Genomic DNA, 14,139 nt, shown 5'->3' on the forward strand with positions numbered 1-14,139 from the left:
TCTCTTATCTACATTTTTTGTTTTTTATCCTCACCCAAGGACATTTTTCCATTTTTTTGTTCAGATAGAGTGGGAGGGAGAGAGAGAGAGAGAAACATGGATGTGAAAGGGACACATCGAGTGGCTGCCACCCGCACGACCCAACCAGGGCCGGGGACAAACTGCAACCGAGGTACGCGCCCTTAGAGGGAACCGAACCCAGGTCTCTCCGGACCGCAGGCCGATGCTCTAACCATTGAGCACACCGGTCAGGGCTCATATCTACATTTTAACATGACCAACTGTTCTGTCTTCACATTCTCTCAGGGCTAGAAAATTATATTGAGACGTCCAAGTAAGTATTCTGATAACCAGGTGCTCCCTCTCCTAACTCAGAGGTTCCATCTTTATTTTATGACTCAGGGAAACAACACACAAAACTGAAACTTCCCAGCTACGCTTCTGCTCTACGTCCCTCAGCACGGAAATGCACACACCTGCCAGCACAACACATACAGGGTGTGCACATAAAGCACGACCCCTGTGTTCCATCAAGCCGCATGCAGAGGGCAGGCAGGGACCAGCTGTGCACATGCACAGACGCAGGGAAGGCTGCAGGGCTGAGCCCCCCGCAGGGCTTCGTGGCACAGACAGGGCAGGGACGGAGGTCCGAGCAGGCATGGCGTTCTCTGAGTGGAGCTCAGGGTGCCACCTCAGCTTCCTGGAAGCACAGAGCCTCTGGAACAGCTCCGTCCCCTTAACAGCCAAGCTCTGAGGTTCACAAGTCCTTTTATATAAGCACAGGTCACCCCACAATCCAAAAGCAGAGTCCCTATGAAATCTGTCTTAAGCCAAAAGGGGTAAAGCAAAGAAGCAATTACCATTCATTTAGATGGAAAAAATTTTTATGTTCCCAGAACCAAAAATAACCTACCAAAGAACACATAAAACCTAAAGTAACACCGACAATAGCCCAAGCAGGAATGACATGATAGACAAAAGCACTCTGCAGCCGCCAACCACGCAAGCAATGCTTCCCATGTTATCCATGGGCGCCGCTCTGCTGCCGGCAGCTGTCAAGGCCATGTGGGTGGCCTTCTTTCCAAACCAGGTGTGGATGGTGGGCGCAGGCATCTCAGTGCACACGCTACGTCTTCATTTCATTCATCAAAACTGCCTCACGCTGCGTGCTACACCTGCACTCTCGGGCTCCCCTCACACCCACACACTCACCTTTCAGTGGACTGAAGAAGTTGAAAAATGAGTCGTTGGGGACTTGCTTGGTGATTGTTCTGACGGTGCCTCGACCCTTGTGTTTCTGTTTTTTCTTGATAGTTTTGACTGTAACATTTTTTCCTTTCTTCCAGTCAATAGTGCACCTAGGGACAAGACAGCCATCAAGGACACGTACTTCAGGAGAAAGACGGACCACAAGTGCACACAGCAAACAAAAGCCCAGCTCTGCCTGGCAAGTGCACTGGCCCGGGGAGTCTGCTAACCCCTGGCTGCAAGCACGGCACCCACGAAGCGCACGTGCGGGCCAGGGAGACACGGGCGGCCTGCACCACCCTGACTCAAGTGTGGGCTTCTGCACTGCAAGGGCATTATTTCCCCGAACCTTCCACGCAGACTCTGCACTGTGTTTTCAGTGAAGAACTCCAATCAAGGCTAGGCGAAGGCGCCTCAAGAGAGCCTGTCACCTGCTGCCTCTGGACACCCCAGAGTGCACTGGAAGTTACCACACACCCCCGAATTCTCAAGGCAACTGAGTGGGACAAGGTGGAGAAAGAAAGCAGGTGACCAGCGTCAACACTAACGACCAGTGCAAAACACACCCGCCGTTCCAGGAGTGCTGAGCAGTCCTTGGTGGGTCCGAGCACAGTATGCTTTCTAACTCTTTGAATCACCTTGGGCCAACAGGTAACACCTGATAGCATCCGAACAGTGTCGGCTCTAGAGAATGCCTGGGAAGCAGGCCTACTTCTCATATGATGGCTCCCTGGGAAACAGCCCTCTTGAAATTACTCAGCCCAGCAAGTCTATCAGGATTTTAATTAAGTTCTGAATTACCCACCCAGGGAGACTGACAAGGACAAGCGAATACAAATAACTGTTTCAACTCGAGATGAAACAGTTTCCCAAACCATCTCAAACTAACCAAAAGGAATAAACTCAAACTACATTCATTCCTTGGTGACCTACAGACTGGAATAGCCACAGTGCTCGACCATGAGTCAAAGGACAATTAAACTGCCCCATCAATTTGCAAAGCAAGCAACTGACCAACGCTGCTGTGCGTTGACTCATTCACTCATCAACAACACTGTGCTGAGGGTAATGACCACAGTTTCACCAATGGTGACTAGGGAACCCAATCCCCTAATTAAAACGAGGAAGCTGGGCCACTGACCCAAACCCTTCACACGTAACCACATTTCCCAACGCCGGCCATCGTATTTTCAAACAGAAAAACTATTTAATCTTTGTCTACTGGGCTTTGAAGCAGATCAAAGACTTCCTGCTTCATTCCTAATTCCTACCTTACTCATAAAGCTCGAGAATCGTCTCTCCTAGTCTTGCTGCAGAAGCAGTTGAAGGCATTCCTTACCCGTCACAGTCGACTATCTCAGGCCCTTCGAAGGAAAAGGGGTCGGCTTTGTCTGGCTCTGACTTCATCTTGTACGTCTTGGTCAGGACTGAGTTGGTGAAGTAGTCGTTGGGTTCGAAGTGGAACTCTAATACAAAGGACTGAAACAAAGACTCAGGGTGAGCACCACCTAAATCTACAAACACCTGGTGACGGATATCATAAGCCACACAGTACTTACTGGAAACCAGCTCCTACCTAAGCAGGATGCCACTGGCAGAAACCACACTGAAAAGCGCAACAGTGTGGCTATGTGACAAGAAAACCTTTATTGCAAAAAACACGCCACAAAGTTAAAAGCACAAATGGCAGGCTGGAGGTTCCTATTGCCCTCTGGTCTGCAGGAAGGGTGGGGGCGGGTTTGTGTGTCTCTCCTTCAGCGGAGGTCAAGCTGGGGGGGGGGGGTGGCGTGGAAGGTCTGGAGGGAGAAACTGGGCATCGTCGGCCCCACCCTCCCCTCCTTTCTCCTGGATGCAAGCAGAACATGGCTTTCTTTGTTCTGCAGTGAACTGGTGAGACCTCTCGGGGGCGGGGAGGAAGCACACACCACACCAAGGACAAGTTCACCCTTCAGTCACAATGCACTCTACACTCTGAAGAGAAACAGCATAACGGGGAAAACGGACAAGTACACAAAGTAGTCATAAACAAAACCAAACAGCCAACACAAAAGACAGCTACACTCGCGAGCACCAAAGTAAACGACAATAAAATCAGACGCCCTGCCCACTGCAGTGTCTGGGAAGCAGACGCACTCGCACACTGTGAACTGCTTTCTGAAGGACAACCTGCGATATCCAAAGATCAATAAAGTAAAAAACCTGCCCTGGCCGGTGTTGCTCATTGGTTAGAGCGTTGGCCCGTGCACCGAAGGGTTGTGGGTTCGATTCCTGGTCAAGGGCACATGCCCCGGTTGCAGGTTTGATCCCCGGCCCCGGTCGAGGGGCACGAGGTGGTGGGGGTGGCACATTAGGGGAATGCTACATAAACCATAAGACAGCAACAGATGTAATGAGAACCGCGTGCTGCCCAGCAGAGCCCACATGCCAAGGAAAGAGCAGTGTGGCCGTGTCCACACATTCCCACTCCACTTGCTACCATGTCAGAGTAGGGCCCAGGGAGGGAAAAGCTAATGTGCACGTGGTGGGTGGGGCAACACATTGGCCCTCTCATTCTGGAGCTAAGTGGCTTTATTTTGCCTTTATAGCTCATAATAACTGTTAAAGAACAAGACTAAGGGAAACTAGCTGCTGAGTTGCTTCTAGAAGACGGAGGCTGGCTTGTGTTTGCTCGGGAGAGAAAGAAAGCAGGCCCAGGGGACCCTCAGACAGTGTCCAACAACAGCTAAGGAAGAAAAGAGGGAACCGCCCTGGCCTGTTTGGCTCAGCGGTTAGAGCGTCGGCCTGCGGTCCTGAGAGACTCGGGTTCGGTTCCCGCTAAGGGCACGTACCTCGGTTGCAGTTTGTCCCAGGCCCTGGTCGGTTGTGCGGGTGGCAGCCACTCGATGTGTTCCTTTCACATCGATGTTTCTCTCTCTCTCTCTGTTCCTCTCTCTCCCTCCCACTCTACCTGAACAAAAAATGGAAAAATGTCCTCGGGTGAGGATAAAAAAAAAAAAAAAGAAAAGAGGGAACCAACTGATGTTTCTCTCTCACATATGTTTGTCAGTCTCCCTTCCTCTCCCCAAAATCAATAAAAACATATCATCAGTTGAAGGTTTAAAAAAAAAGACTGAAAAATGCTTCCCTCCTCTGACTGTCACAAACCCATCTTCCCCGAATACCTGCTACAGTGCGGAAACTGAACCTAGATGAATGCCGACTGAGAACGCAGTGTGAGGGGAAAACGTAGAATCTTAGAAGTGCGCTCACTCATGGGAAAGAATTCACGCAGCGTAGCAGACGAGGTCCCATGGCCACAGGCAGCCTCCAGGGGGCGCTATGGCAAAGTCTCTACACAGGTGAGAACACTTACTGGACAGAGGACAAGAGGAGGGCACTATGATACCCCCAGATGCTGCAATAGGGGAGAAGGGGTCCCCTCCGCCACCAGAGTGGCCTCTCAGCCTGGGAGCAGGCATCACTCTGGCTCATAACGCCACCTCACTGGCAGAAGGACAGCTGAATGTCAGCTGAATGTCACCTCCCAGAGCGCAGCAGACAGGAAAAGGGGAAGGGACATGTACAGGTGTGTGCCCCAGCCCCAGCCCACAGTGTCACCTGCAGGACTAGGGGGAGAGTCCCATTCACACTGGCCCTCATCCCCTGCCTGGGGCTGGTGCGCTGCCACCAGGAGGGAGGAGACCCAGGCGAGGTCCCCACCAAGATCCCTAACTCACAGCCCTAGGTGCTTGTCTCCAAAACCTGAAACTGAGAGCCACCAGCGAGTCAGTCAGTCACGTGTCATTGGAGCTGCTGTAGCACTGGAATGGAACCCGTTAGCCACAGCCAGATTAACAGGTCACGAACAGTGCTCCTGTGAGCACCCAGCTCAGCTAGGGCCTCCACCATCCCAGCATTTCCCCAGAGAAAAGCGAGGGCTGGCTGAGGTCTAAGTGGTAGGGGCAGACCCCCCTCCCCCAAGCACTAAAACAACACACTGTAGCAGGTATTCGGGGAAGATGGGTTTTGTGACAGTCAGAGGAGGGAAGCATTTTTCAGTCTTTTTTTTAAACCTTCAACTGAGGATATATCTTTATTGATTTTGGGGAGAGAAAGGGTGGTGGAAGCGGGGAGAGGGGAGAGGGAGGGAGACAGACATCGATGTGAGAGAGAAACATCAATTGTTTGCTTCCCATGCACACCCTGACTGGGGATTGAACCTGCAACCTAAGTAAGTGCCCTGACCGGGAATCAAATCTACCACCTTTTGGTTTTGGGACATTTTATCCAACCGAGCCCCCGGCCAGGGCAATCTGCAGGTACTTTTTAGAACGGACACCCAGCAATACTCGAGTACATACCCACCATCCTTCCAATCCGATATGATAGACACCAGATCTATAAAAACCTTGGAGGTGCTTAAAAAAAGGATGGCAGAGCCCTGGCCAGTTTGGCTCATCGGTTGGAGCATCGACCTGCGGTCCAGAGAGACCCGGGTTTGGTTCCCACTGAGGGCATGTGCTCAGTTGCGGTTTGTCCCCGGCCCTGGTTGGTCGTGCAAGTGGCAGCCACTCAATGTGTCCCTTTCACGTCGATATTTCTCTCTCCCTCCCACTCTATCTGAGCAAAAATGGAAGAATGTCCTCGGGTGAGGAATAAAAAAAAAGGATGGCAGAGGAACAGACCAGCTGAGAAACCACAGCACAGCACGGTGAGGTAAGAAGTCCAATCCTGTACCAGCCGCCACACACAGCAGGTGGCCTGAGTTACCTTCCAGGCAGTCCTAATCTCCTTGGGCAGCATCTTGCTCAAGTCACCCTGGCAAGATGAGTGGTGATTTATTGCCCTGGCTCTGAGCCCTTACCCTCAGTGGCTTGATGCCCCTGGCAGCAACCAGCAGCTCAAACAATCAGGACTCACCATAGGTTGTCCAGGGTCTGAAAACTTCACTTTAATGTCCTGAAGGTGTTTCAAGATCGGCTCGTCATATTCCTAGACACAAAGAGAAACAAAATCTCTAGTGAGCTTTTTGAACAACACACGTGTCCTTGCCAAGTCACTGTTGCATCACTCCTGGATGCTGGACAATGGGCCCTGGTGGAGTCCTGTCCTTATCAAGTACTGACCCCAAGAAAGCCACCCAATCTGTTCCCTGACAACCAGTCTGAGGGCAGAAGACGCCACATCGCTGGTAACCGTCAGTGCCAGGCACCCAGGGCAGTGCCTTCAATGCCAGGACCAGAGGCCTGGCCACTCTCACACCACAGCTGCACTGTGCACAGGGACAGAGATGCCATCACTAGCTGGTCCTGGGCATCTCTGAAGAGAAAGAACCACAAGAAACACCTGGATCAGCTACTGACATCGGTGGCCAATGCCCCACCCCCTCATTGGCACGTGGCAATAAATATCCAAAACCCACAGCATCCAATCGCTCGGAGTTAAGAACACCCATGAGGCATGTTGGAGACCTACAGTGCAGGCACTGTATGAAAGCTTCTAACAACAGAGCAAGTGACTGTCATGCAAACTCAGAAGTTTACTAATACCTGCCATTCAAGAATGTTTTCCAAGAGAGAAATCGCCAGAAAAGAAATGACAAGACTCTAAACCCAATGACCACATCCAAATGAGGTGTTTCATCTGTAAAACAGCTTTTTATTACTTTTTTTTTTTAATCCTCACCCGAGGACATTTTTCCACTTTTTGTTCAGATAGAGTGGGAGGGAGAGAGAGGAAAAGAGAAAGAGAAACATCGACGTGAAAGGGACACATCGAGTGGCTGCCACCCGCATGACCCATCCAGGGCCGGGGACAAACTGCAACCGAGGTACGTGCCCTTAGCGGGAATCGAACCCGGGTCTCTCTGGACTGCAGGCCGACACTCCAACCGCTGAGCCAAACCAGCCAGGGCTATTATTATTACTTTTTTTAGAGAGAGGAAAGAAGGAGGAAAGGGAGGAGAGAGAGAGAAAAACCCATGTGAGAAAGAAAGAAACACCGATAGGTTGCCTCTCTCACGCCCCCCAACTGGGGATCAAACCAGCAACCTGGGATGTGCCCTGACCAGAAACCAAACCGCCAAACCCGCCACCTTTTCTTTGGTATACAGAACAATGCTCCAACCTACTGAGCCGCACCGGCCAGGGCAAACAGCTACTTCTTTACCCTTAAAGGCTGGGGAACGAACTGAAAGATTCCTTGAGGTTCCACTAAGTTCTAAGAATTGAGTGTGATAAACACCAAGTTTCCAATTTTAAATTTGAATATTACAGAACAAAATAAGAAACAGCAGCACAGGCACACGTAAGTCTCTAAACAAAAAGTAACCTCAGCCCGGCTGGTGTGGTTCAGTGGTTGAGCGTCGACCTATACACCAAGAGGTCGCCAGTTCAGTTCCTGGTCAGGGCACATGCCCAGGTTGTGGGCTAAAACCCCAAGGGGGGCATGCAGGAGGCGGCCATCAATGCTCTTGCTCATCGATGTTTCTATCTTTCTCTCCCTCTCCCTTCCTCTCTCTCTAAAATCAGTAAGGAAGAAAAAAAAAAGTTACCTCAGTCTGAGATGTCAAACCCCGAATTCCAGAAAACACCTGATTCTAAGACTGCATCTCTCTGACGGTGCCCGTGCCTAGTTCTAAATGCCAAGGTGAGTGTCATCACTTGTATGTTTCCCAACATGGCACCAGGATCGTCACACCCCTCCCCTCAGCCCAGCAGTGCCCGCTGGCTTTCCCAAGTCCACGAAGTAAAAGTGTTCCTCCCATGCCTCAAGGACAAGACCTCCATGTGGGTGGGCCAGAAGAGCCCAAAGCCCCAAAGCCCTAGGTGACAGATTCAGAACAAAACGCCCACAGGCACAGCAGTGGGGCACCACAGGGCTGAGAGCTGAAGCAGCTGCCCCAGGTCTCCTCAACTCCCCTGCAGGCGTCCACTCTGGCCACCCCAAGTAGAGAAGCAAGGACTCAGTGAAGCCCGTCTCCAGGACTAACAACTGACCAGAATGGAACCTCTGACTACTCCCTGCTGCCAGGTCACAGTGCAAACGACATCTCACCACTGCCCATCCAGATGGCCATCTGGAAAGGCTAACACGTCTTTCTGTAGCCTTAAGACAAAAAGCAGCCAGACACTCTGTCTTAAACACTGAAGCGTGCACAGACATTAGGCTGGGGAAGGCGGGAGGGGGGTGGGAGCAGGAAGGAGGGGGGTAAATGGGGAGAAAAGGAGACATCTGTAATCCTTTCAACTAAAAAACAAACAAACAAACAAACACTGAAGCATGTCACTAATAGAGAGGTGCTGTGGAGAACAAAAGAGGTACCTCACTGAAGTGTGTCTGAGTATACTACTGCCCTCAAAACCAAGCAAATGCATGGATGAAACAGACACGGAGACCCCTAGATTACTAACTAACACCAGGAGCCAGGTAACCCAAGCAAGTCACCTACTGGCACCAAAAAGCCCCATCATAAAAACAAACAAACAAAAAAACCCCATGCAGACAAGTCTGCCACCATGCACAGTGTGCCCCACCAGCAGCGTGGCCATCACCGGGGGCAAATCAGAAATGCAGCCCCTCGCCCTGGCCGGTTTGGTTCAGCAGTAAGAGTGAAGGTCCGAGGATCAGAATCTCAGGTTCGACTCCATTCAAGGGCATGTACCTTGGTTGTGGTTCGGTCCCTGGCCCTGGTCAGGGTTGTGCAGGAGGCAACCAATCAATGTGTCTCTCTAGCATTGGTGTTTCTTTCTTTTTCTCTCTCTCTCTACGCCCCTCCTCCCCATCAGAAGATAACCGGAAAAGTATCCTAGAGTGAGGATTTAACAACAACAACAACAAAATGCACCTCCTCAGGCCCCACCCAGATCCGAGAAGTCAGGATGTACTTTTCCCTGGGATGGGCACAGCCACTGCAGTCGGAGATGAATGAACCTGAGTCTGTCCATCTGCTCTGCCGTGTGGGGGCCTTCCACCCCTGGGCACACCAGAATCCTTTGAGTTTCTATAAACACCTCAGATTCTCAGTGACATAGGGGTGCTGAGGCACTGTGGCTGATACTGAGATTTCAAAGTTGCCCAGGTGATTCTAACATGCAGTCTGGGTGAGAATCTGCCACATTGTATTCAATTTTTCCAATAAATTTCTGGATCGTGGCCTATGATCTGGTTTCTTAACCCATCTGACTTTCCCATGAAAAGGGAGCTCAAACAGGAAATCAGGATGTTCCCGCCACGTATTTTAGATGTGGCCCAGTTTGAAAAGGAAGTAGAAAATACACTCCTTCAATCTTTCCTGAGCTCTGGCCCATGGAGAGCACTGCACCAGGAGAAGCACTGCACCAGGAGCAGCACTGCACCAGGAGCAGCACTGCACCAGAAGAAGCACTGCACCGGGGAGCAGCACTGCACCAGAAGCACTGCACCGGGGAGCAGCACTGCACCGGGGAGCAGCACTGCACCGGGGAGAAGCACTGCACCAGAAGCACTGCACCATGGAGCAGCAAGCACTGCACCAGACAGGCAGCAGAAGCAGTGAGATGGTGAGTTTCTGGAAACCTCTAGAAACGCGTTGTGAAATCTCACGCCAAGTGCAGACAGCTCACTGTAGGCCCTGAGCTGTGCTTAAGAGAAGCACTGTGCTGACCTGCCGGGAAGAAGCCCCAATGCAGAGAACGTCACCACAGACTTCTGAGCAATGACACCCAGACAAGTTAGCCAGTGAGGCTTTGAGCAGGGCTTATTTCTGTATCTGGAAACTCCTACCATGACTCAGTTCAGGAAAAGTCAAATTTGTTTTAGTTAATTCATCATTTCATTACAGAAAACCTGAGAGACCAAGACAAAAACAAAGAGTGGCTATTCCAAATTTTTTTTTTAAGAGACTTTCTCAAGAGAAGCGATTAAAGAACATTAGCAATATCCATCAACAAAGAAGTGTAATAAGCACGTTAGAGCAAGTATGTGTATAGGCGTGCGCACACACGCACACACTCACACCCCTCACCACTTCCCACCTGTTCACATCACAGTAAGATGGAGAAGGGCTGCCCTGGCAGGGTAGTGCAGCTAGTTAGAACATCGTCTGGATGCGCCAAGGTTTCACATTCAATCTCCAGTCAGGGCACACACAAGAGGCAACCAATGACTGCATTAATAAGTGGAACAACAAATCAATGCCCCTTCCCATTCTTCCTGTTTTTTTTTCTTTATTGATTTTAGAGAGAGAGGAAGGAAGAGGGAGAAAGAGATAAAAGATCGATGAGAGAGAACATCGATTGGCTGCTTCCTGCATGCCCCCCACTGGGGATCGGGCCCACAAGCTGGGCATGTGCCCTGACGGGGAATGGAACTAGCGACTTCTTGGTGCAGGGTCAACGCTCAAACACTAAGCCACACCAGCCATGCCTTCCTCCCTCTCTAAAATCAATAAATTAAATAAAAAACTGAGCCATGGATTAAAAAGAAAAAAACAAAATAGAAAAGGGTCTCGCAGATGCTGACAGGCTTTCTGGGGTGAGACCACATCCCTTCCACAGGTGAGGCAACCCCGAGTTCTGCTCAGAGCTGCAGGCCTTCCCACTACAACTGCAGTAAGGGGGGGCTCCCCAGGAATAAATCTTCCAGTGAGATCAAGACTAGTCCTGAGTGGGGGTCACAGACAGTGCCTTCCCACCCACAGTGACCACCACCGAACCCCTGTGAGCAGTTCACGATCTGAGACCAGAGTCTCTGCTGGGAGCGCGCTCACCTGGACTAGCTCGCTCAGCATGTCCACGTTTCTGAAGACGGTGAACCAGAACTCCGGAATCCCCTTGGGGCTGGGCTCCTCTGCTGCTGTGGATTCTTTTTCTGCTATAACTACTTTATTTTTCACATCTCCCTAAAAATCAAAGGTGCAGAAGAGAACACTTACCACAAAGCAGCACGTTAACAAACAAGCCAGTGGCGGAACGCATTCATTTCAGAATCCCACACCAACTGCTACCACAAACCCTTGCCCTCTGACTCTGCATCTCCAAGACTGCTGAGCAGGACACGGTTTCAACTGTTTCGGGGCCCAGCACTCAAGGCACTGCATCCAGACGTCACTCCACGGTACAGTGTGAGCTGGTGGAAACTAAAGCGGTCTCCACGGGCTCCGCCAGGAAAGGCCATGCAGAGCTGGCTCCACGAGGGGTCCACCTGGGGAAGACCACCCATCGCCACAAGCAGCTCCAGGGCACCAGCAAGCAGAAACTGCCAAGCACTTTGCATGTCCAAGCACAAGGAGATGGCTCTGAACGTCACATGGGACAAACGCACTGTTCAAAAACTAGGGTGGTGCCCTGGCCGGTTAGACTCAGCGGTTGGAGCGTCCACCTGCGGTCCGGAGAGGCCCGGGTTCGGTTCCCGCTAAGGGCACGTACCTTGGTTGCAGTTTGTCCCCAGCCCTGGTTGGTCGTGCGGGTGGCAGCCACTCGATGTGTCCCTTTCACATCGATGTTTCTCTCTCTCTCTCTCTCTCTCCCACTCTATCTGTACAAAAAATGGAAAAATGTCCTCGGGTGAGGATAAAAACAAACAAAAACAAACTAGGGTGGTGACCAGAAAGGCTAGGAGGCAACACAGAGACACGGGGCCCAGGGAGGGGCAAGGCAGCGCCGCACTGCACAGGCCACAGGAAGAAAGTGCTTTGTCACAGGGGACCTTGCAAGGCAGCGGGCACACAGCCTTTATAAGTCAGCAGAGGCAGATCTGTTCTCAGAAATAAGGATCTGATTCACAGCTACGCTGATCCACAGCCGTGGCTTAAAGAAGGCCAGGCTCTGCATGTTTTTAGATCAATACACATGGCCCTGGCCAGTTTGGCTCAGTGGTTGGAGCATCAACCCACAGACCAATGAGTCGCGGGTTCAATTCTGGTCAAGGGCAGTTGCGGTTCGTCCCCACCCCTGCTTGGGGTTGTGCAGGAGGCAAGCAGTCGATGTGTCTTTCTCACATAGATGTTTCTCCCTCCCACTCTATCTGATGATAAATGAAAAAATATCCTTAGGTGAGGATTAAAACAAAAAAACACATAGCTACCAAAACTAAAATGTTAAAAAAACTAAAACAAAACCCCTAAAAGTGAGTTTTACAAGATAGAAGCTTCTTGTCTCCCAAACACAAACAGGCTGACCAAGTGAACGTGCAGCATGCTGGGACGTCTGTGGCACTGCATTGGGACCCGTCACAATAAAAGGCTGTGAGCAGGTGATGGACAGGGCATGCCACTACATGGACCTGTAACCCACTGATCTAAGGTGGTGAGGCACTCTGGCCACCTCATCCTTGCGATGGCCCTCGGGCAGGGCAGAGGGCTGTTTCCAGTTCTCCCTTTTCGCCACACCCCCGCCGGCTGGTGAGCACCGACACAGGATGCTTGACTTTCCCTGGTGTTTTCACAATCTGCACATCCAATACCATACCCCTTACACTGTGCAGAGTCGCTAGAAATGACTGAGCGGGGAGACTCGTCTGGTTCATCATATTAACTGACGGGACCCGGTCAGATGCCAGGCCTGCCGGCTGTTCAGTCTTCAGCCATAAAGGAATCTAAACACCCAACCTTAGGGTGAAACAGCACCTACTTATTGTCAGGAGATCCTTTCTTTGCAGCCATATGTATCATTAGAACCACTGAAAACATTTCTCGTTGCTAACAGCACTACAACAGAACAGAGGGGGCACTCTAAGCAACTTACAGCCAGCCTGTCCTCCTCTTCGTTCTCACTGTGCCATTCTGACTCCGCGTCCGTCGGCTCAGCATCGCCAGTGACAAACTCCCTTCTCTAAGTGAGAGGGAGACCTTCTTAGTCATGTCATTCAGAATGTCAACAGTTAAGGCCGTGAGTTAGTAAACAATGTCTACGAAAAGACTGGGAAACTGGAGGCGCCCATAACTTATTCTGCGATTCAGAGTCTCGGGGCCTAGAGAGTAACACGGGACAGCCCCCTGGGTGAATGCGGATGCCCTGCCTCAAGGAAGGCCTGCGGGTGCAGCACCAGGCAGCGCCCACCTTGTCGAAGAGAGGCTGGTACAGCGCCGCGTACTTCCTCTCCAGGTCGTGCACCTCCTCGTAGAACTTGGCTTCGATGTGAGCGCACTTCACCTGAAGCTGTTTCAGTGCGTTGATTCTTCTTTTTACCGCTTTAGGTAAACTAAAGAGAGCGAGAAAGAAAACAGCCACATGCTAACACTATGGAAAAGAGCTAACACCATGCAGAAAAGGATACAGCCCAACGGGGGAAAGGTGCGGGAGAAGCTGAGAAGATAATTCACGAGATAATAAAAATAATCAAACATGGAAGAAACGTCCCATCTCATAGGAATAGACATGAAAAGAATCCCTGTCTTTTTCTCACCAAACCAGCGAACGCACGCACGCACGCACGCACGCACAACGCCAGGTCTGGGAAGGCCGAACAGAGCAGCCCTCCACGGGACTCGTCTGTCTTAAGAGCAACAAGAACAATGAAACATTCTTTGGACCCAGTCATTTTACTTCTGAGAATGTATCCTCAGGAAACAACCAAGCATTGTGTGCTGAAGTGTCCACCGATGCATTTATCACCCGTGAACGTGAACACCTGGACAGTGACATGCTGAGCAGGTGACACGAGGCCCGCCCTACTGGGAGCCACGGGCGCGCTCACAGACAGCAAGGGGAACCCCGGGGAACACGCCTGTTTCCTTCTAGTCAGAGAACTAGGAACTTCTTTGCCTTTTGATTTTCTTCTATATTCTAAAAAGTATTTTAGTTTGTAAGCATTATTTTTATACATCAGAAGGAAAAACAATTTTCAACTCATCAAAATGACTTGTTCCGTCTAAAGCTGTTGGTCACCATCTAGAAGGCAAAGCAGATTCTCGGGCCTCATCGCAGACACTCG

General features: G+C 50.9%; 1 protein-coding gene and 1 non-coding gene across 6 annotated transcripts in view; both read right to left on the reverse strand.

Moving 5' to 3' along the window:
* NAP1L4 (nucleosome assembly protein 1 like 4) overlaps nucleotides 1–14,139 on the reverse strand; it is a 37,930-nt gene that overhangs the window by 10,457 nt on the left and 13,334 nt on the right. For 4 of the 5 annotated variants that reach the window (XM_036281069.1, XM_036281070.1, XM_036281071.1 and 1 more), the window contains exons 5-10: nucleotides 13,266–13,407; nucleotides 12,951–13,037; nucleotides 10,976–11,107; nucleotides 6,148–6,219; nucleotides 2,588–2,727; nucleotides 1,213–1,358 (exon numbers count right to left, since the gene is read on the reverse strand). In XM_036281069.1, the coding sequence (XP_036136962.1) occupies nucleotides 1,213–1,358; nucleotides 2,588–2,727; nucleotides 6,148–6,219; nucleotides 10,976–11,107; nucleotides 12,951–13,037; nucleotides 13,266–13,407 (719 nt within the window). The remainder of the gene's footprint in view (nucleotides 1–1,212; nucleotides 1,359–2,587; nucleotides 2,728–6,147; nucleotides 6,220–10,975; nucleotides 11,108–12,950; nucleotides 13,038–13,265; nucleotides 13,408–14,139) is intronic. The other variant, XM_036281074.1, reaches the window with a different exon arrangement.
* LOC118643212 lies at nucleotides 4,975–5,101 on the reverse strand. Its single transcript, XR_004961967.1, has one exon. It is a non-coding gene; the product is annotated as a small nucleolar RNA SNORA54 (small nucleolar RNA).

Source organism: Molossus molossus, unplaced genomic scaffold, assembly GCF_014108415.1.
Source record: "Molossus molossus isolate mMolMol1 unplaced genomic scaffold, mMolMol1.p scaffold_m16_p_31, whole genome shotgun sequence".
NCBI classification, from domain to species: domain Eukaryota; kingdom Metazoa; phylum Chordata; class Mammalia; order Chiroptera; family Molossidae; genus Molossus; species Molossus molossus.